At 44.3% G+C, this 23,116-nt stretch overlaps 1 protein-coding gene across 4 annotated transcripts in view; it reads right to left on the bottom strand.

Annotated features, from left to right (window-relative positions):
- Positions 1-23,116, bottom strand: part of DENND3 (DENN domain containing 3) — a 235,872-nt gene that overhangs the window by 163,481 nt on the left and 49,275 nt on the right. For all 4 annotated transcript variants that reach the window (XR_003854950.1, XM_029592116.1, XM_029592114.1 and 1 more), the window contains exons 3-5: positions 20,847-20,962; positions 4,350-4,492; positions 1,073-1,184 (exon numbers count right to left, since the gene is read on the bottom strand). Coding sequence is in view for 3 of the 4 variants with exons in the window: in XM_029592116.1 (XP_029447976.1) it covers positions 1,073-1,184; positions 4,350-4,492; positions 20,847-20,962 (371 nt within the window). In the remaining variant the exon portion in view is untranslated. The remainder of the gene's footprint in view (positions 1-1,072; positions 1,185-4,349; positions 4,493-20,846; positions 20,963-23,116) is intronic.

Here is a 23,116-nt window from a genome sequence, read left to right as displayed (position 1 = left end):
AGAAGAGAGCACGCCGGTGCCGCTGACTCCAGCTGTCCTGCCGCGTTCCGCCCGGGCTGACAGCATTTTAAGCCCGGGCGGCGGAGGACCGGGGAGCAGCTGGGTCAGCGGGGAACCGCGAAGTATGGCGACACGTGTCTGCGAGCCAGATGCAGCCCTCAAAAGAGCCATATCTGGCTCGCGAGCCATGGGTTCCCGACCCCTGCCCTAGAGGAAAGATGAGATGGGGAAATATGATAGAGCATTTGAGATATTTAAATGTTTCCACGCACAGGAGATGAGTTTGAAAGGGAGTAGACGCAGGAGGAACCTTAGGAAATATTTCTCTACAGAGAAGGTGATGTATGTGTGGAACAGCCTCTCGATGGAAGTGGTGGAGACAAAAACAATATCTGAATTCAAGAAAGCATGGGATAAACACAGGGGATCTCTAAAGTAGTGATGATAATTGTGCTAAATTAATTGGACAGATGGGAAGACTGGATGGGCCATAGGGTCTTTTTCTGCTGTCATGCTTCTATGTTTCTAGCCCCAGAAAACTGAACAAATTAGCTTTGAGAATCTCTGAAGGGAAGATATCCTTATAAACCCTGATAAAATTTTCTTTCAGCTACATAAACTCATCTCCTAATCCTCTATCCAATACACTCACATACACTCCCCTTCTTCCCCAGATTCACCCACTCATGTGACTCACTCACCCTCCCGATGCATTCCTCCACCTGACTGCTTCATCCAATGCACTCCCTCCACCCTTCAAATTCATTCTCTGACCCCGCAGCCCCTGGCATGCAAGAAAGCACAGCAACACAGCTGCCTTCTGCCAGTTACTGTCTCCTGTTATCCTGAAAACCAGAACAGAGTACAGCCCTGAAAGACAAGATTTGCAGATACCTGATCTAGTTACCAGAGCAAATATTCATATTTATTGTGGATGTCCTGAAAAACAGATTTGGCAAGAGATCAAGGACCATATATGGGAACCACTGATTTAAACTGTATAGCAATTAATAGTCTGGAATAGCTTCCAGGTATGTTGTATTTAACATTTTGAGAGAGTCAGAGTAGTTACCAAATGTAGTGGTCCTGGTGGTGGGCTAGGTATCAAAGATAATTTTGCTGCAAATTCTTTTATACGGTCATCCACATCAAGGTCTTTACAGGATTTCAAATTCACTAACAAGCTGAAAAATAAAGTTACAAGTACATTTAAAAAATGAGCAGGAAGAATGCTCATACTGATTTTTCCTGTTGCTTTCAAAACTGTCTTTATAATATATTTTTAGCCTGACAAACAAAAAAATGAAAATGTATTTACCTGAAAGAGGTAGAAAGTAAGGAACTCTGCAACTTGCACCATCAGAATGAATAGTTTTAGATTATAAAGAGAACTATGTACAGCCAGAGAAACTATGAGTGCTCAAAACAGTAGTACTGGTAAATAAGTTATGCTGCTGAAAGTTGACACAAAATGGTTAATACAACCTATCTAGTCTAATTTTTGTTTAATGCCTAAACATTGTTCAAAGCTCCTCCTACTTGGCAACTTACCAAAATGAACATAAATCAGAGAGCTGCCATGCTAGCCCTAACTGAAAACTCTCTCAACCCACCATAAAATATGAACACAGTAAGAATAAAGTATTTAGAGAAGGGGATTTTAAAATCAATCAGTATGTGACATCTATAACCGTTCTGCTCCAAAAGAAGCATTTTCACAGATATGTACTGATGGGTCAGTAATGTGACCTGTTGCATGTCATTTGGAAGAGCTTACCAAGTTTAGAGTTCTAAAAGTTAAGACTTTAGTGTTCTTGAGGTGCAGCATTAACCTTTTTTTCCAATTGTATCTTCCTTTTATATGAAGAATTAGATCTAAAATGAATTTACAGGCCAATCCCAAATGGGAGTGAAGGGGATTAAGTGAATATGGAAACGCAATATGGAAAAGGTTTTCTCTCTGCGGGTTGTCCCACATAGAAGATTAACAAATTGAACAATCTGTGGTGGACCCAAATGTGGTTGACTGGATTAGTCACAGAGGAGTCAATGTAATTAGGTGAGCGATAAAATGCAGCGCAGTTTAATACGCATGCTAATTTTTTTTAAACTCGCGATGCAGCAAGCTAATGTATAGTGTTTAAAAATGTGCACAGAGAAAAGGCTTAGCTCACAGAAAATTTGCTTTTTATTCACAAAGCAAGTTTTCTCTGCATAAAATACCAACTATAGGTCCAGGCACCAGAACTCTTGCTTCTGCCCATAAACTAACACTGGAAACTTTACCTCAGACAAAATTAAAATTTCAAGCACAAAGAAAATATGAGGTAAGCCAGTGCAGCTATCTGCACTGAGAGTAATCTTTAATGCCTTCATTAGTAAAAGATTTTCAAAGAAGCTAAGCAGCATGGACAGTTCTATGCACACAATTTGGGGCCATGCACTGTTTAACCTGCGGTTAGATGCAAAATTTGGACACACGTCCACAGCCCCTTATGATATAAGGGGATTAACGCATCCAAAACGCACATCCAAACCCCCCCCCCCCCCCCCCCCCCCCCCCCGGTGAAACTATAGTGCTAACCGCATGCAAATGCATGTTAATAAGGCTATTAGTTATTCACTCCAAATGTAAAAAGGTAAAAAGAAAACAAGTGCACCCGACCCACATGATTATGCTCAGAAATTAACACCTGACCAGCAGCAGCGTGACCTTCTGGAGGGAGGATGGATCAGCACGCGGCAGTGGAGGAGAAAGAGAATGAACAGGTGTCCGCGTGTGCAAGTGAGAATGAACAAGTGTCCGCATGTGCGTGTGTAAATGGGTGCCTGCATGGGGGTCTAGGGATATGTGAGAGAGGAAGAATGGCACCCTGACTAGAGAAAGAATGAATGGGTGTCCTGACTGGGGGTGTGTGAGAATTAACGGAGCCTCTGATTGTGGTTGAAAGAGCACACGTGTGTGTAACCACCACCCCCACGTGCTAACGTTAATCCATGACAATCTCAGGGCATCTGGAAATTAAAGTTTCCCAGGTATGGAGAGTGGGGAATTTTTTAAAATCCTTACTAACTTTAAGTATTTGATGTGTCTGTTTTGAAATATTTTCTGAGTGTTTGGAATATTTTTGAGTTCTTAACTAGTTGATGTTATTCAATTTGTTAATTCTGTTTAATTATTCTTATTTGTATGGTTGCTGTTTCGGTCCTCTCATTATGGGGTATACGTGCAACTGTAACAGCCCTCCCTGCTTGCAGAGTTCTAAGGGGTCATACACCCCCCCCCCCTCGGCTCACGGCTCTGTTTAGCACCAGTAATGTGGACTTAAAAAAAAAAAGTTTGCCCACCCCTGAGTAGTGGTGAATGGAATTAACATCAAGGAAAGAAGGGTTATCTGGATAATGCCTCAGAGATCAGTCCTGGAGTCGGTTGGTTCTGTTCAGTATTACTCTAAGTCAGTGGTCCCCAACCCTGTCCTGGGGGCCCACTAGCCAGTCCATGTTTTCAGGATATCCACAATGAATATACATGAGAGAAAATTTGCATGCACTGCCTCCATAACATGCAAATTCTCTCACATGCATACTCATTGTGGATATCCTGAAAACCCGACTGGCTGGTGGGTCCCCAGGACAGGGTTGGGGACCACTGCTCTAAGTGATACTGTGGGAGGATTAATTTGAAAGGTTTGTCTTTTTACAAATTATGCTGGAGATCTGCAGCAGGGTAGACATTCCTGAGGGAATAGACAAAATAAGGAAAGAACTTAGAAAGCTTGAAGAGTGGTTGAATGCTTGGTAGTAAGATTCAATGCAAAAAAAAAAAAAGTACAGTCTCATGCATCTAGAATGTAGAAATCAAAAAAGTGCTGTAAACCCTGTAATCCTGGGTCCTGAATCCAGCCACTAGTTGTCACTATTAAGAGATCATTACAATCTCCTCCCCAGGGGCTTCTGCAGCATCTCCAGTCCCAGATGACCTGAGAAGTAAAAGACCCAACTCCAGGATCAACAGTGGGGTGGGGTTTAGAAAGGCTGGTGAGGACAAGGGAGAGCTCTCTTCCCATGGGGGGGGGGAGAGAGGAAGAGGACCCACATGCTTCTCAAAAGGTGAGGCTCTCTGCTACTGTGCATTCTGGTTTCATAGCTCTTGGTTTGTGAAAGGTTAGCCATCCCTGTCTTCAACTATATAAGCATTACAACTCTTTAAAGCAGATATATAAGAATATTCTAGCTGATCATCTCACATTAAACACCCCACTCATACAGTACATTCTTAACAGCAATCATAGAAAAATGTGTTGTGCAAATAATGGCGCACTCAAACAAACAGTAAAAGTCCTTCTTACCAAGAGAGACAGTCCTTCAGGGCATTATAGTATGGATATCTAGATATGACACATACAGCAAAGGGAATGAAGTAGCCAAAAGCCTTGGCAGTTTGTACAGAAGATTCCCAATGAATTTGTCCATTTGACAAATTATATCCATCCTGAAAGTAAATTAGAATCATGTTGGTGCCATAAAATATGAATTTACACTGTCAGAAAAATAAAGCAGAAACTAAACGGGACATAGATCAGAGGCCAGAGCGCTGCAAAATGCCCAGACTGCCTTCCAAATGCCCTCTACACTTTCTGTAACACAACAGGTTAAATAAACTAGAAAAAAAAACCAGAAATAAAACTGAGTACGGTATTTTGTTTTTCTGCTTACTTGCATCGGTCATGTGAAGTCTTTGTAGACAGCAATACTTTTAAAGGACCAACAAAATAGATGGTGCTACACATGCTTTTGAGACCTTGCTGAGCTCTTCATCACATCACACCTGAAAAGGCAGCCTTTGAAATCTCAAAAGCTTGAGTACTAGATCATCTCTTCTGCTGTTCCTCAAGAGTCCAGTTTTCTTCAGAAGCAATACAGTTACTGGAATTCATTAGCTACAGAAGATGACGATAAGCACTAGCTGAAAAGTGCACTCTACATTTTATTTTTTGTTTTAAAAGCGAAACAGAAAAATAACTTTGCCTTTTAGAGAATATTCCCAGAGTAAGACACGTTGTTAAAGGAAGCAGTGTTTTGAATTACTAGATTGTTTTTTTAATCATTTTGTTTTGGGAGTATAATTTTACTTTTCTTCAAAAGAAATATGCTAATATTTAGACATTTATATAGCACCCTAAACCAGAGCATTTTACAGCAAATTACAAATGAGAACAATAAGCCCCCACCCCAGAAAGCTTGCAGCCTAAGTGGATAGCTGAGGCAATCAATGGAAGATAAAATGTGACAATGAGTGCCTATGACATGTCAAACACTGGTCTCTTGATTCCCAACTCCTTATTCTAACCAATAGGCCACCTCCCTTCTCCTAAAAAGGAATGAAGGGAGGTGTGGATTTCTACAGGAGAGAAAAATGTTGAAGGATTTTTTAGCTAACAGGCCGATACAGTAAAGTTCGCTGGAGAGCAGGCAAGCGCCTGCTCTCCCGGCACGCGCACAGGACACTGGCCTGTGCGCGCAATACAGTAAAACAAAATATTTAAATAAGGGCCCGCAGTAAAAAGAGGCGCGTCCCTAGCACCTCTTTCTGGACAGGAGCGGCGGCTGTCAGTGGGTTTGCTGACGCTCAATTTTGCCGGCGTTTGTTCTTGAGCCCGCCGACAGCCACGGGTTCGGAAACCGGACGCCGGCAAAATTAAGCGTCCGGTTTTCAAGCCGCGAGGGACCTCCGACTTAATATCGGCATGATATTAAGTTGGTGGGTGCACAGAAAAGCTATTACCCCTTACTGAATAAGGGGTAAAGCTAGCACGTCGAAAACGCGCATCCAAATGCCAGAGCGCACTGTACTGTATCGGCCTGTAAGAGGGCTGTTGAGATTGTCTTTATATAAAGATCAACCAGTGTGGCCCTTATTCTTGACAGAATTTTTTTTTCTAGTGGGAAATCAGTAAACCAATGGGAAACCTCTGGGAATCCATTTTTAAAAAGCTGCTAATCAGAAAAAGCTAGGACAACATTTAAGTACTGAATTATAATGGACAATGAGCATTTTTGAGGAATATATTCAGAGCTACAGTATATAAAATTCTATGTTCAAGGCTTACAGCCAAGGAAAGGACTCAGAACTGTAATCATTCTTCTTAGCTGCTAAAGAATCCATTTAATTTACAAACTTGGTATATATTTTTGTTTAAACTAGTTTAAATGTACAGCTGTTTAACAAAAAGAGCATGAAATAAGCCATATATAAAGTAATGTAACAATTCAACAACATTTAATAAACATTCATAATATAATACCTAAAAATGTTTAACTCTAAATAGTCATAAATCAAAAGTTTAACCCCTATATTATTCAAGTATTGTTATATCATCAATGTATAAAATTGTGTTAGATTAATTTGTGTTTATGTCTGGCTTATTTGATGCTCTTTTTATATATTTTGGTTTACCCTGGTTGGTGGGGGAAACTGTCATGTTTGTGAGGGATTAGATAACAGTGAGAAATTACTACTTACCTGATAATTTTGTTTTCTTTAGACAGTCAGATGAATCCAGACAAGTGGGTTATGCACCTCTACCAGCAGATGGAGATGGAGCAAACCGACGTCACAGTATGTACACCCCTGCAGTGATATCAGCCTGCCAGTATTCTCTTCAAAAGCAACTGTGGACAGACTAGCAAGAACTTGATTAAAAAAGATAACCATTTCAATACTTGGCTAACAGGCAACACTGAACGCAGGTAAGAATGTAACATTAGTCTAGGGACTGGACTAACACTTACCTGTAATCCCTGTAATATGTAATATCAAAAGGAGGGCCATGCTATAACATTCAGCAGCCAGAGGAGGGAAGTTGGATTCATCTGACTGTCCTAAAGTAAAGGAAATCAGGTAAGGAATTTCTCCATTTTCTACTGTGGACAGATAGGATCAGTGGGATGTACCAAAGCTACTCCCCAACACGGTAGGAGGCGGCCCACAGTCCTGTCAACATCACACATGCAAAGGCTGCATCCTCCTGGGCCTGCACATCCAGATAATAAAACCCAGAAAAAGTGTGTAAGGAGGACCATGTCTCAGCTCAGCAGATATCGATGGGAGACAATAGATTAAATCCCGCCTATGACACTGAGCCATAGTGAAATGAGCCCTGACCTGAGTAGGCAATGGCTTTCCAGCATCCACATACAGAGCTGTGACTACCTTCTTAATCCAATGAGCTATGATAACCCACGAAGTCAGAGTGCTCTGCTTACTCCTGCCATGGAGAACAAATAGGTGATCTGTCTTTTGAAAAGATTCAGAGACCTCCAGATTTTGCACAAGTCGCTTGACATCCAAGGAGCACAAGAGGTGAAACTCCTCCGTATCCCTGACCTTATCCAGGGATGGCAAGGAGATTGACTGATTCAAATGAATGTCCAAGACTACCTTGGGCAAGAAGGATAGAATAGTGCTCAGTTGTAACACCCCCGGAATCACCCGAAGGAACATCTCCCGGCTAGACAAGACCTGCAGCTCAGAAATTTGATGCGCAGAACTTATAGCCACCAGGAACACAATCTTAAAGGTCAACAACTGTAAGGAAAGGCTATACAGTGGTCAGAACGTAGGGCCTGCCAAAAAATCCAGCACCAAATTAAGACTCCACAATGGAACCAGTAGCCTCAAGGGAGGCCCAAGATGCTTCACACTCCCTTCAAAAACTGGGCCACATCAGCATGAAACAAAATCATCACTCACAAGTCCTGTGAAACTGGCAAGAGCCACAACCTGCACCTTCAAGGAATTAAGGGCCAATCTTTTATTCAATTTATCTTGCAAAAAATCCAGAATGAGAGGGATCTTAACTGAATGAGAAAGAACACCCCACTCTTCACACCAGGCCTAAAAAATAAACTCTCCAAACCCACACACAAGCAGAGGAAGTGAAGAACTTGCGAGCACAGAGTAAAGTGGCAATCACCGCAGAGGAATAACCACGCTTTAACAGGCAAGCCCTCTCAAGGGCCAAACCGTAAGACAGAATAGAGTCAGATCCTCGAGAAGAACCGAAACCTGCTGTAACAGATCCATGTGCGACAGAAGACAAAGGGGGGCCTCCACTAGGTGATGTCACAAATCCGCATACCATTGATACCTGGGCCAACCCAGCAACAGCAGGAGTACTAGCCCCCTGTGGCCTTCGATCTTGCAAATTATTCTGCCCAGCAAGAGCCACAGAGGAAAGGCATAAAGGAATCTGTCTTTCGGCCAGATCTCTACAAGAGCATCTATTCCCAGGGATCACAGATTTCTCCTGCAAATATAGAATCTAGAAACATTCACATTTCAATAAGTCACCAGCAGGTCTAGGAACGGAAGGCTACAGCTATCCATAATCAGCTGAAATGCCTCGGCTGACAACACCCACTCTATTGAGTCTAGACTCTCTCTGCTGAGAAAGTCCGCTTTTACGTTGTCTGCAAATCTGAGAGGCGAGATCTGCAGATGACCTTCTGCCTATTCCAACAGCTGGTCTACTTCCTGCAACACTTGCTGGCTCTTGGTTCCTCCGTGGCAAGTGATATAGGGCACCGTTTTTGCGTTATCAGACATCACACAAACCGCCGTTAACTTCAAACAATGAGCCCCCCAACCGTGGAGACTCGCATTAGTCATGAGTACCAACCAGGTCGGAGAGGACAAGGGAACTCCCTTTTCTTAGATGATCCTCCTGTAACCACCAATGGAGGTGGGAGCAGATTTCCATCGGCAAGTGGAGCCGAACTGCATAGTCCTGAGACTGTGGGTTCCAACGAGATAGCAAAGAGTGCCGAAGAGGATGCATATGCACCCTTGCCCACGGTACCACTTCCAGGATAGCCACCATCAAGCTGAGCACTTGTAGGTAGGACCACACCGTCGGGTGTATGGTGTTCATCAACTGATGCACCTGAAAATTTCTGAATCTGAATTTCCAGCAGAAAAAAAAACTGTCCTGTCCCATGTTGAACCAGATCCCCAGATACTCCCAACAACTGGGATGGCTGAAGATTGCTTTTGGACAGGTGCACCACCCAACCAAGCTCCTGCAATAAGCAGATCACCTTGTGTGTCAGAAAGTGGCTCTCTTCCTGAGGCTTGGCTCCAATTAGCCAGTATTCCAAATACAGGTGCACCAGGATTCCTTCCTTTTGCTAGGCCGCTACCACCACCATAACCTTGGAAAATATTTCTTGGAGCTCAAAGTGTAGAAAGCGTTGATGTTCCAATCATATGGGAATATGAAGGTAAGCCTCTGACAGATCCTAGGTGGTCAGAAATTCCCCCGATTACACCACCATTATCACAGAGCGTAAGGTTTCCATGCAAAAATGAGTCACCTTCCAAGTGACCGTTGACCCTCTTGAGATTTAGAATGGAATAAAAGAAGCCCTCCTTCTTGGGCACAACAAAATAAATGGAATATCGCCCCATACTTTGAGACATGGGCACTGGAACCACAGCCCTAAGTCTGAGGAGCCTTTAAAGCGTGAACTCTACTGCCTGCTTCTTCTGCGGGGAGTGGCAAGGGGACATCATGAACACGTCCCGAGGAATACTGAGAAATTCCAGCGCATACCCTTCTTGTATCACCTCCAGGACCCACTGGTCTGATGTGATCTCGACCCACCTCTGAAAAAAGAAAGACGTCCCCCTATTTTCTGTTCTGGAAGGTGGGTTGGCAAACCTTCATTGGGCAGCTTGGGAGGATCTGCCACCCAAACCCACTCCTCTCTTGGGCTGTCAGATGAAAGGACTGAGACCTACCAAAAGGCCGAGTCCACTGAAAGGTTGTCCCTCTGTAGGGACGAAAACACCTGGAACCTTGAGACAACAACTCCCCATACCAAATGGGTACTGTATCTGCTTCTTATTCTCTGGCAACAGAGGAACCGGAGACTCTCCCCACTTACTGGCTAGTTTAACTCGCTCCCAAACAAGAGCAAGCCTTTAAAGGGCATCTTGCTAAAACTGGCTTTAGAGTCCGCACCAGCCAACCAATTTTGCAACTAGAATTGACACCTGGCCGTTATCACTGAAGCCATTCCTCTGGCTGAGGTCCGGACCAAATCATAGCCTACATCTGTAAAAAGGTTGCATAACTGCTCTGGAATTCCCTCCAGAATCAATCTCCTGAGAGAGAAGCAGATAAAATCTCACCACTAGGGTGCAACAGGAGGCAATCTGTAAATTCATCGCCACAGCCTCAAAGGCTTGCTTAAGAATAGCCTCAGTCCATCTACTACAGGGATAGTCATCCACTTAGAAACAGCACATACCAGAGCATCCACTTTGGGAAAATGCAAACGCTCTCTCACAGCCGGATCCAGAGGGTATAGGCTTTCTAATGTCCAACCCCCCTTAAAATTTGCTTTCGGAATGTCTCATTCCAGATCAATCAATTCCTGAATGGCATCCACAGGGAAAAAACAAGAGGCTTTACATAAGGAAACCAAAATGGGATTCTTCTTTGGCTCAGACATAGCATCCGAACCAGGGTTACCCAGCTGTTTCAAGGTCTGGGAAATCAGGGTTGGCAGTTCATCTCTTTGAAAGAACCGCAACATGGTTCACTACAGTTCCAGCCCTGGAAGAATTTCCCCATCTTCCAGGGAATCAGGATCAACCTCATCAGTAGTGCCATCTGAATTCCTGACGGGAACACCCGCAGGGAATGGAGACAAGCCCCCAGTGATTAAGCATAGGACTGGAGGAGGGAGGAGCAACCAGCTGAGGGTCCGACTTGACAGAAATGGGGAACGTGGAGGACTGTAACTGAAGAAAAGCTTGTAAGTACTGAAAAAATTCCACTTACGAAAAAGCAGCTGGGTCCAGACCAAGTCTAGAAGGAAATGGAGCTGGTCCCACAGAACTGCCCTTGCCAGTGGAGGAGCCTGTCAAGGGAGAACCAAGATTTGGCAGCCATGACCAACCCATCATCCGAATGGGAAGAGCCAGGTTTAGCAAAATCCAAGGAAGACAACTCTCCCTGAGCATCTGAACAGTGCTGACACTGGTTAGAAGCCAGGTCAGGCTGAGAAACCCTAATATGACAAGCAACACAAATAGGAAGACGTTTAGGCTTCTTGCTTACTGGCGCCATCGCAGTAGTAAGCGTGTATCGGAATTGCTCGTGCTCAAAAAAGAAATGCGTCCAAAAAAATAAGCATCGAGAAGGCAGCAAAGCAAGGCACATGCATAACCTGAGTGCCAAGTTAAGTGCGTAAAATTGTTTGAACGCATAAAAAGCATGTCCAAAAACTGAGCACACAATGCGGGCGCAGAGCCAATGCACTACACGCATTGACGGCCTATAGAGGGCACTAGCGCACGGAAACAGCCACTCCAGCCTATGTGGCATGCAAAGGAAACAAAAAACATAAAGAACAAACCTAAAGTGTGGGACGTAGCCCACCGGGGCCGCTCAACCCACCAGGCTGCCCAGTTCCAACCCCAATAGGAGCAGGAACGAACGTTGGTATGGCACGCCAAGAGTGGAGACTGGATGAAGTCCTGAAACCCATCTAACAGTCTCTTATTTTTTTAAATCATAAACCTTACCTGAGTTCAGCACTGCAGCTGAGTACAGAGACTGTCTCTAGCTGCGGGGGGAGAGGGCATCTGCCGTCACCACCACTTTCGGCCCCTGTACCTGCTGCCTTTCAGCTGAACTAGTAGCTAAGTCCACACTGGGAAACCCAGCCTCCGGACCAAGGCACACCTCTGAGGGACCACAGAAATCAACTTCGGAATTGTCAACTGGGGGAGGGACCTTGCAGGAAAAGTAAGTTTGCTTACCGTAAACGGTGTTTCCGTAGATAGCAAGATGAATCAGCCATGCTGTCTTGGGCTGTCCGTCAGGCCTGGGAAGGCGGAGCTGGATAAAGCTTTACACACAGTTCAACTCTGTGCGCCTGCACGTCCGTTGCAACGCAGGAAAAAACAGATTCTCCTCAGTCTGTAATATATAGGAGTCTTATGACTGGAATTTGTTGTAAAGGTGGCCATCCAGGGAGGTGGGCAGGTCCACATGGCTGATTCATCCTGCTATCTACAGAAACACCGTTTACGGTAAGCAAACTTGCTTTTTCCCCCATCGATAGCAGGCTCAATCAGCCATGCTGTCTTGGGAGTCCCAAGCTAATGGTCACACTAAGTATGTGTTTTAGATCCCACGTGACCTAGAATGTGGACTGGCCACTATGTATTTAAGTTGTAAGGGTGTTGAGTATTGCCTGACCCAACTTAGCATGTTTGTTGATCGAGGCAATAGTGTGATGTAAAGGTATGTAGAGATAACCGTTGCCACCTTATAAATGTCCAGTGGCGGAACATTTCGCAGGTGGGCTAGTGAAGTGGCCACTGCTCTCATTTGATGCGCCTGTGGTGATGCGGAAAGGTGTAGACTCCTTTTTTGATAGCAAAAGCATATGCATTGAACAATCCAGCTAGAGATGGCTCTCTTGGACACTGGCAAGCTGGGAAACTTAGGATTAAAGGTGAGGAACAGCTGAGAATGGAGTGTTTCACTTAAGGTTCTACTCTTATTTATTTTATTTATTTAAATTTCTTATATACCGGCATTCGCGATGGGAGTCGCATCATGCCGGTTTACAAATAACAAGGTGTGACAACAGAATAAATACTTAATAACTTAAAAACATTAACATGTGATAGAAGAATAAGGTAGCAGTTACAATAAAACAGGGATAAAATGCAACTTGGAATGAAGAGAAGGCAAAAGAGAGATTAACACTGAGATAACAAAAGAATGACCAAGGTAAATAGAACCAAGGTAAATAAACCTGCCTCATTAAAAAAGAGAGAACATTATTGAGTTGTCAAAGGTTGTTGATTACTCTGACGGGAGTTCTTAGTTGCTTAAGTTGAGAGTGGGTTCAGTTGGTGTCTGGAAAGGCTTTCAAGAATAGCCAGGTTTTAAGTCTTTTTCTGAAAGTGGGGAGGCAAGGTTCTTGTAATCGGCTAATGCGTGTAATAGTCTTTCCCTGTCTGTCTGATGTGGTTTTGGGAAAAAGGTTGGCAGTTCTATGTATTGGTTGAGATGAAAAGCAGAAACTACCTTTGGTAAGAAGGATGGGTGAGTACGAAGTATCACTTTATTGTGGTAGAATTCCATGTACAGACTAATGAACTAAAGCCTGAAGTTCACACTGACTCTTCGAGCTGAAGTAACAGTGACTAGGAAAACTACCTTCCCGAAAGGTATTAACATGGGAGGTTTCCACAGGTTCAAATGGAGGTAACATGATTTGTTCCAATATTATATTTAAATCCCATGGAATTGGTTTTGAAACTGGTGGACAAATATGAGCGAAACCAGTCATGAAACGGGAAATCATTGGATGAGTGGCGATGGATTGGCCTTTATGTAGTACATGCAAGGCTGCGATGGCACTGTGATGAACTCTTACTGAGGCTGTCACTAGACCCGTTGCATATAGAGAGTGTAAATAGTCCAAAAGGTGTTTTGGGGGAACAGTGTCTGGGTTCTAAATGGTGGTCTGTACACCATGTAGTGTATCTTTTCCACTTGAAATGGTAATTATGTCTCGTGGATGGTTTCCTAGCTGATAGTATGACATCTTGTACTCTGTATGAGAAACCGTTCAATCTCCATGCTGTCAGGTGAGTGATTGGTGCATCGGATGTCGAAGAGAGCCCCCTTCTTGTGACAGGAGATCGCTGCGGTCTTCCAACCGTAGTGGATTGTCGATTGACAGTTTGAGTAGATAGGTGTACCACGGTTGTCTGGGCCAAGCTGATGCTATTAAGATAAGGTCTGCCTTGTCCTGAATGCACTTCTGAATGGTGCGAGTGAGAAGAGGAATCGGCGGAAAGGCGTACATGAGGTTGCCCGTTCAAGGAATGAGAAAGGCATCCGGAGCTATCCTTTGAGGGCTGCGGTGTAGTGAGCAAAATCTGTTCACCTTTGTGTTGTGCTCTGTTGCGAAGAGGTCTACGAATGGAGTACCCCATTGGCGGAAGATCTTGTCTGCAATCTGCTGGTGCAACGACCATTCGTGAGGATGGAAAATTCGACTTAAATTTGTCTGCTCGGGTATTGACTATTCCTGGAACGTACGTCGCCTGAAGTTGTATGGAATGAAGAATTGCCCATTCCTGAATTAGAATTGCTTCCCTGCAGAGGATCCATGAACCTGACCTTCCTTGCTTGTTTATATAGAACATGACGACTTGATTGTCCGTGTAAATCATGACTCTTTTGCCCTGCAATTGAGGAAGGAATGTCCTGAGGGCATTTCTGATGGCTCTGAGCTCCAAGAGGTTTATCTGGTATGTGCTTTCCGTTGTGGACCATTAACTTGTGTCTCTAAAATGGTCGAGGTGAGCTCCCCAGCCCTTGTGGGAAGCATATCATGAGAACTGCATTGTGAGGTAGCACTCTGAAGAGTGCTCTCTTGGTGAGCGTTTGTTTTTTTTAGCCACCAATCTATATCTGTTGTCATCTGGCTCGTCAGAGAAATGGAACTCCACAGTGGTTGATGATGCTGCGACCATTGTCTCTTTAGACCCCATTGCAGTCTGCGAATGTGTAGACTGCTGCAAACATATGTCCCAGACTGTTAGAATTTGCCGTGCTGTTGGCCGATTCGAGGCCCTGAGCTTTCTCAGTTTTTGAAGCGTGGTTGTTCTGTCTTTCGGCAGAAAAGCTCTGCATTGAAACACGACTAACCGGGCTCCAATAAATTTGAGATCTGTGTTGGGGTAAGATTTGATTTCTTGAAATTGACAACCAGTCCCAATGTTTGTAAACATTGAATTGTTTGGTGAACCTGCATCTGTAGAATGGGTTTTGTTGGGTGCAACTATTAGCCAATCGTCCAGGTATGGAAACACCTATATTCTTCGTTTCCTTGGGTGGGCCACCACCACCGCCATGCATTTTGTGAACACTCTGGGTGCAGCTGCTAGTCCGAATGGAAGCACTCGGAATTGGTAGTGTTTCCCATTGAATTGGAAACATAGGTATCGCCATGAGGTTGGATGCATCGGAATGTGGGTGTACGCATCCTTCAGGCCTAGGGAACACATCCAATCGTTCAGTTGGAGAAGAGGAAGGATGGATTTCAGCGAGACCATCTTGAATTTTTCTTTTACTAGGTGTTTGTTGAGTTCGCGCAAGTCCAATATAGGACACAAACCCTCTGTCTTCTTGGGAATAAGAAAATATGGGGAGTAAAAACCTTTGCCCCAGGAGGTCTGGGGTATGCTTTGTATTGCACATTGGTGGAATAATTGGTTGATTTCCTGTGACAATTGAATCTGGTTTGTCTTGTGTCCCTGTGTATAGGAAAGGGAAGGTAGGGATGGAATGGATAAAAAATGAAGGCGATATACATGCTGTACTATGTTGAGCACCCAACGGTCCAAAGTTATCTGAGACCATGCATGGAAAGAGGATGTGATTCTGCCCGCGACAATCTGTGGTGGTGGCCCTGTCATATTTAAAAAGATGATTGCATCCTAGATGTAGATAGAGTTGTTTGACTCTGTACGTTGGTTCTGAGCCCTTCCGCATCTGTTTTGTTGTTGCGGAACCTGTGCCCTTTGTGGTTGCTAATAGGTCGAGGCCGATAGGGTGGATATGAACAGAATGGTTTTCGTTGGTATGGTGGGCATCGAGGCGGTACGTAAAAACGCCTGGCGGAGAATGTGGGAGGGGTAACCAGCGACTGTACTGCTGCCGATTGTTCCTTCAATTGTGAAACAGTTTCCTGTAAACAGCTACCAAATAAAATGTCCCCTATGCAAGGAAGATTGGCCAGTTTATCGTGGACATCCTCCCTAATGGCACTAGAACGGAGCCACGCTATTCTCCGCACCGCTATTGCCGATGCAGAGGTGCGGGAGGATGTCTCAAAGGACTCATTGTTCTGAGAAGATGGCGTAATCCAGGGGTCGGGAACCCATGGCTCGCGAGCCAGATATGGCTCTTTTGAGGGCTGCATCTGGCTCGCAGACAGTCGCCACACTTTCTCGCTGACCTAGCTGCTCCCCGGTCCTCCTCCGCCCGGGCTTAAAATGCTGTCAGCCCGGGCGGAACGCGGCAGGACAGCTGGAGTCAGCGGCACCGGCGTGCTCTCTTCGCCCCCCCCCCCTCGCGGCCCGGAAGAGGAAGTGAAGAGTATTGGGTGCCTGCGCGGCAAGAAGAGGCCACGCTAGTGCGCTCGGCATCGGCCCGAAGAAAAGAAGACTGCAGCGCGGCTCGGAGGAAAATGAAGAGCTTCAACCGCGGCCGATGGGACTCCGCCTCCGCGAGGGCTGAAAATGAAGAGGTTAGCGTTGGGAGGAGGCTGCTGCTGCCGCGAGTTCCCGGGGTGGGGAGAGAGAGTGAATGAGCGAGCAAGCATGTGTGTTTGCTCGCTCATTCACTCTCTCTCTCCCTCACCCCGGGAACTCGCGGCAGCAGCAGCCTCCTCCCAACGCTAACCTCTTCATTTTCAGCCCTCGCGGAGGCGGAGTCCCATCGGCCGCGGTTGAAGCTCTTCATTTTCCTCCGAGCCGCGCTGCAGTCTTCTTTTCTTCGGGCCGATGCCGAGCGCACTAGCGTGGCCTCTTCTTGCCGCGCAGGCACCCGATACTCTTCACTTCCTCTTCCGGGCTGCGAGGGGGGGCCTGTGTGTGTGTGTGTGTGTGTGTGTGTGTGTGTGTGTGAGTGAGAGATTGCATGTATGTGAATGATTGAGAGCCTGTACATGTGAAAGAGAGTATGTCTGTGATTGAGAGCCTGCCTGTGAGAGAGAGAGAGAGCATGAATGTAAGTTTACCAATGGGAACCTGTATGTGTAAGTTTGTGATTGAAAACCTGTTTGTGTGAAAGAGTATGTGTGTATGATTGAGATCCTTTGTGTGTGAGAGAAATCATGTGTATGTATGATTAAGAGCCTGTGTGTATAAGTAAGAGAGATCATGTGTGTCTGTGTGTGATTGAGAGCTGGTTTAGGTGATGGAGCATGTGAGTATGTGATTGAGAGCCTGTGTTTAAATGAGAGAGAGAGACCATGTGTGTCTGTGTGTGATTGAGAGCTGATTTAGGTGAGGGAGCATGTGAGTATGTGATTGAGAGCCTGTGTGTAAATGAGAGAAAGAGAGGACATGTTTGTAAGCATGTGAATGAGTCTGTGTGTGAGAGAAAAAGACAGCATGTATTTATGTGATTGAAAGCCTGTGTGTGTGTGTAAGCGTGAAAAGATAGACAGCATGTGTGTAATTAAGAGCCTATATAAGTGAGTGAGAAAAAACATGTATATGTGAGTACTGAGAGCATGTGTGTATAGGTGTGTCATTGAGAGCCAGTGTGAGAGAGAGCGCTGGTATGTGACTGAGAGAGGAGAAAGTTCCAAGCAAACCACCCCACCTCCTGCTAATTCAGAACAATCTCAGGACACCTGGATATCAAACGTTCCCAGGTATGCAGAGCAAAAAAATGTTTGTATCCTTATTATTTTTCATTACTGGGTCTTTGTGTCTGCTATTTTGAAATATTTTGTTTGTATCTGGAAATGTTTTATATGTGTTTTTAATTATTGGATATTCCACTCATTAGCTGTTTCGAAATATGTTCTTTTTGTTAGTACAGTTTTACTGCTGATGATTTTATATTTCTTGATTTGTTTTATAAGGATGGGTGATGTTTCTTTTTTCCTTTGTTACACTGCATACAGAGACTCTGGCTTGTTGCAGTTTCCAATTCATTTTTTTCTGTATGCTTCTTGTTATGCGTTTTGGTCTTTTTATTCTATGTTAGGTGAGGGACAGCACGTGATTCAGGTGAGGTTTTCTGCTGGCGTGTAGTTTCTGTGTAGGACTCTATAGCAGCCTGACTTGGTCCGTTTTCCTAATAGGAGATGTATTGGTGTCTTAAGGCCTGGTGTAATATTTTCAGAGACTTATTGTACTTTAAAAGTGTGATCTTACATAAAATGCACACATTTACTTATATTTAGTTTTAAACATATTGTATGGCTCTCATGGAATTACATTTTAAAATATGTGGCGTTTATGGCTCTCTCAGCCAAAAAGGTTCCTGACCCCTGGCGTAATCCCTCTTCCATATCTTGTATAGGCTGAGGCATCACTGAAGTTGTGTCTGATGTTGGCAACAGATTTTTTTATCTGTTGTAGACAATCATATAAGTACTGAACGATGTAAAATTGGTGCTGACCAATTCGAGCACCTAACATTGCTGATTGGAATGACTACTTTGCAAAATCATCCAAGTACTTATGGTCCTTACAAGGGGGGTTATTGGAATGAGTTTTATTCCTCTTAGCTCTCTGCATAGCTGATTCCACCACTATGGATTGATGTGGCAGTTGCGGGGTGGAATAATATTTTGATTGCTTCATCTTATATTTGGAGGTCAATCTTTCGAGAAATGGAGGTTATGTTGAAAGGACTCTCCCAGGCTTTTTCAAGTAAGGTATCGAAAACTTTATGCGATGGTAGGCTGGTCGGTTCCGTAGGTAGGTCAAAAAGTTTTAAGAGACCTAAGGTTTCCAATCGTGGATCAGGTACCACTAGAATTTCCAATTGTAGAGCCAAACCTACCTTACTAATAAATTTAGGGTAGGTAAGGTCTTCAGAAGGCGAAAAAGGCTCCTGTGGGCCTTCAGTGGGATCTGATGGGTATCCCGTTGATGATGTAGGTGACGAGAAGGAAATTGGCTGTTGCGGAATTGAGGAAGGATCTGGTTTTGTTGGTTATATTGGCAAGGGAGAAGTCTGAGTTGGTGACCCTGGCGATGTACTCTTCATGGTCTTTTAGGAGAGTGCCCTCTCGAAACTGAAGGAGATAGTGGAGGGCTATGTGGCGAGGGTTGAGGAAGTTGATATGTGATCTGTATTGACGTGAAGAGACTCGTGAGTGCTGTGGAAATCTGCGCCAAAGCTTGTTGTATTGAGGTGGAAGTGTGTTTCATTGTATTGGTGCGGGAGTTGGAACTTGCAAGTCTTCCCCACTTTTTGGGTGTGGTTGTGCAGGTGGTGCTGTTAAAGTCACCTCTCGTGGTCGTTTTTTGTGAGAAGGTTTACTAAATACCGATTCCAATTCTTGTGTTCTTATGTTTTTAACTCCAAAAGGCATGGCAATTTCTTATGTTCCTTGCCCTGTGAATGTGAAGCAGAGGATAAGATTAATGACCTCTGGGAAGAATGCGATGACTGAGAAGATATATCCATCCAATCGTCAGTAGGAGAGCTATGATGAGTAGAGCTCAAATGTAAAGGTGAAATTTGTGAATGATCTGTAGGCAGAGAGGCACCCGAGGAATGCGAGTGTGATATATGCTTCCTCTTATGTGAATGTTTCCTTGGAATATGCTCCAAATGAGGAGTAGGAAATATTTCTATTCTTTGTTTCTTCTTTTGAGATACCTCTGGTAAATTTTGATATCCCACAGCTGCATTTATGTGGTTTTTGTTTTTTGTGCTTCGATTTTGAATCGCCCTGCGTAGAAGGTTGCATCGAGTGGTGAGGTGTATTTGAACTCTGCATCTGTTTTGATGTCTTTGACGACGGTAAAAGTGCCGGCATCGCTGGGCGCGTCAAGGTCGGAGTATGCGCCGGCGTCAGAAGGCACTTCGGTAGCTGTGCCGGCGTCGATGGGTGCATTGGCGAAGGTGCCTGCGTCAAAGGGCGCAGCCTGGTCAACGCATGCGTCTAAGTTTTATCCGGCGTCGGCCGATGAGTCGCAGATGGAGATAAGCTATTTTCCATCTCCACCAGGGGAAAGCACAGGAAGTAACAGATGTGTGTTAAATCTAAGGAAGACATCCCTAATTCAAGGCATTGCAAACCACTGAACACATTACTAAGGGAGGTGATAAAGACCTTCAAGTGATGAAGATTCTGAGAGCAGATGATATAAAAAGCTATCTGGAATGATTTAGTAAGAATGAATCCTGTGTGGAACACTCTAAACTAGCACCTGTGCAGCCATGACTGACAGCCAGAGATTTCAGCTCTCACACACCAATCTTTTTAAAAATCTATTTTCTGGTGATTAAGTAAATTATTGTTCAGTATCCAACTAAATGGTAATAATATGAAGTGAAAACAGTGGCCCCATGTGACAATCAAGAGCACACAATTTTACCTGCAGTAGTGGGCAGATTTTGTGCGCTAAAACTTGACTCCCGAGGCAGCAAGTTTTCTGCACAAAATGTGCGCGCATAAAACTGCACATATTGGATAGCACCCTCAAATGGAAATCAGATGCTAATGAAAGCATTAGCTATTATCCTCCCTCCACCCCAGTGCAAAGAGGCGTGTAGGATTAACGCATGTTTTATTATGGCTCAAAATTTAACTCCTGAGCCAGTGTTAGTCTATGGGGATGGTGGATTTATGTGCAGTAAACTATTTGTGCACATAAACCATGATTTCTGTGTTTTAAATATGATTTATGAATGTTTTCTGTATAGAATCTTATTTTAATGTGCAAACATCATGAAAGTCATTTTCTGCACATAAAATGTGATTTATTAGTAGTGATATTTTACAGTTATATGTATGCTTAGTCTTACCTTAAAATATGTATGAAACTGTCTATATCCTTTTTATCTTGTTGGCTTATGTCAGAGTACAGCTATCATTACTGGTATGACTTTTGTATTTATGCTAGGTTTTCTTTTTTTTTATTGTAAACCTCCTTGATTGTATATTGAAATTTGATATTGCAAATAAACCAACTAGATACTATACATATTCTTGAGCATCTTACAAATAAAGAACTGCATTAATTGGGTCATATTAAAATCAGTTACCTGTATAGGTCGATAATACTGTGCTACAACTCCATACGTTCTATTTCCACAGACATCTGTAAAGACCAGGAAATGAAAGTGGGCATCTCTTGGTTGTGATGACAAGTAAAGTCCTCCTAGAAATAGATAAAGCTATTTTAATTGTTCTCTCTTTTAGAATAGAAAATTAAACTAAGCATAAAACCAACTACAACAAATTCTGCTTTCAGTCAGGAAAGTCATTTATAAACAAAGTGCTGAATCTCACCCAATACATCAAGAATGGCTTTTAGAAGTGTCAAATTACTGCTGTCACGTTGGTCAACCTCTCAGTGGAATATTATATGGTCAATCACCAGACAAAGTTGAAAGCTCTGTTATTTCAAGAAGCCTTTTAGCCATATTGAATTGATTTTATTGTGATATTGCTTAGAACATCTGTTACAGGTAAGGAGGATGGTAGTCCTCACAAGCAGGTGACATCGTCAGATGGAGCCCGACAAAACTTTTGTCAAAGTTTCTAGAACTTTGACTAGGCACACTGAGCATGTCACCATGCACGCGGGGTCCCTCTTCAGTCTTGTAATAAAGAATTACGAAAAAATTAAATAAACTAGGAGAAAATCCAACACAGGGTGGTGGGCAGGTTTCTTGAGCACTAACATCCTGCTGTCCTAGAACACTAGCAACTCTTTCTCCTAGGATAAGCAGGATGGTAGTCCTCACAAAAAGGGTGAATACCTAGCTACAGGCTGTTCCTGAAATAAGACCAACAATCACTTAACAGGTGCTGTTGGTAATAGAGGGAGAGAGCCTGAACCCAAACAAAGGGCGTGAGGCAGGACGAGTTGGGATTTACATCTGAAAAAGATTCCGTAGGACAGACTGGCCAAAATTGTTATCACGTCTGCTGGCGCTGTCCAGACAGTAGTGCAAGCCAAAAGTGTGGAGGGAGCTCCAAGTCACAGGCTTGCAGATCTCATCCACGGGGACCGCTCGCAAGTGGATCATCGAAGTTGCCATGGCCCAAACAGAGTGAGCCTTGACATGGCCCAATTACAATCCTGCCTGCGTATAGCAGAAAGCGATACAATCCACCAGCCAGGTGGACAATATCTGCTTGGTTACCGCAACTCCCAATCAGTTTCTGTCAAAGAAGAGGAAGAGTTGATATAGATTGCCTATAGCCTGCCATCCGTTTCAGGTAAAAGGCCAAGGTTCGCGTGCAATCCACACTAGGGCGAGCCCTCTCACCTTGATGCTATTGAGGCTTTCGAAAAAAGGTGGGTAGGACAATGGATTGATTCAGATAGAAATCAGTTACCACCTTTGGCAGAAATCTAGGATATGTACGCAGAACCACCTTGTTGTGAAAAAATGTGTGTAGGGTGAGTATGACACCAAAGCTTGAAGTTCGCTGACCCTGCATGCTGAAGTGACCACCACTAGAAAGTCGACCTTCCAGGTCAAAAACGTTAGGTCACATGAGCACAGAGGCTCAAAAGGAGCCTTTATAAGATGAGCCAGGACTATGCTGAGGTCCCAGGTCACCACAAGTGGGCCTCAGGGAGGCTTCAGCTGAAGCAAATCCCACACAAAGCGTCCAACGACAGGGTGAGAAGAGATGGGTGCACTATCCACTTCCTGGTAATAAGCCCCAGTAGCACCAAGATGCACCTTGACTGAGTTGGTCTTCAGACCAGAATCAGAGAGGTGGAGCAGGTATGCCAGCAGCTTAGGGGTGGTGCAAGAGAACAAATCTAACCCATGACCCTCACAACAAGTGTATAAGCTCTTCCACTTAAGGCCATAAGACTTTCTAGTAGATGGCCTCCTGGACTCCATCAAGACCTGGGACACCATTTATCAGCCTTTCAACATCTACGCTATGAGGGATAAGATTCAAGGGTTAGGATGACACGATCTGCCCTGATCCTAAGTGAAAAGGTCTGAGGCGGCCCCCAGATGATCGGCTCCCTCAGGGTGAGATCCTGCAAGAGTGGGAACTAGATCTGCCACAGCCAATAAGGAGCGATGAGGATCATGGTCCCATGGTCCTGTTGGAGCTTCAGGAGGGTCTTCGACACCAGTGGAAGCGGAGGACATGCGTATAAGAAGCCCATGTCCCAACAATGTACAAAGGCATATGATGCCAGCTGGCCTTCTCTCTGAACGGAGAGCAGAACAGAGCTACCTTCTTGTTGCAGGAGGCTAACATATCCATGTCTGGGGTTTCCTAAAGATGGAAGATCCAATCCACCACTTCCTGCTTCAGGGACCATTTGTAGGGG

Source organism: Rhinatrema bivittatum, chromosome 2 (assembly GCF_901001135.1).
Source record: "Rhinatrema bivittatum chromosome 2, aRhiBiv1.1, whole genome shotgun sequence".
NCBI lineage: Eukaryota > Metazoa > Chordata > Amphibia > Gymnophiona > Rhinatrematidae > Rhinatrema > Rhinatrema bivittatum.
Note: the sequence above shows the minus strand (reverse complement) of the source record. Positions and strands in the feature narration are given on the sequence as shown.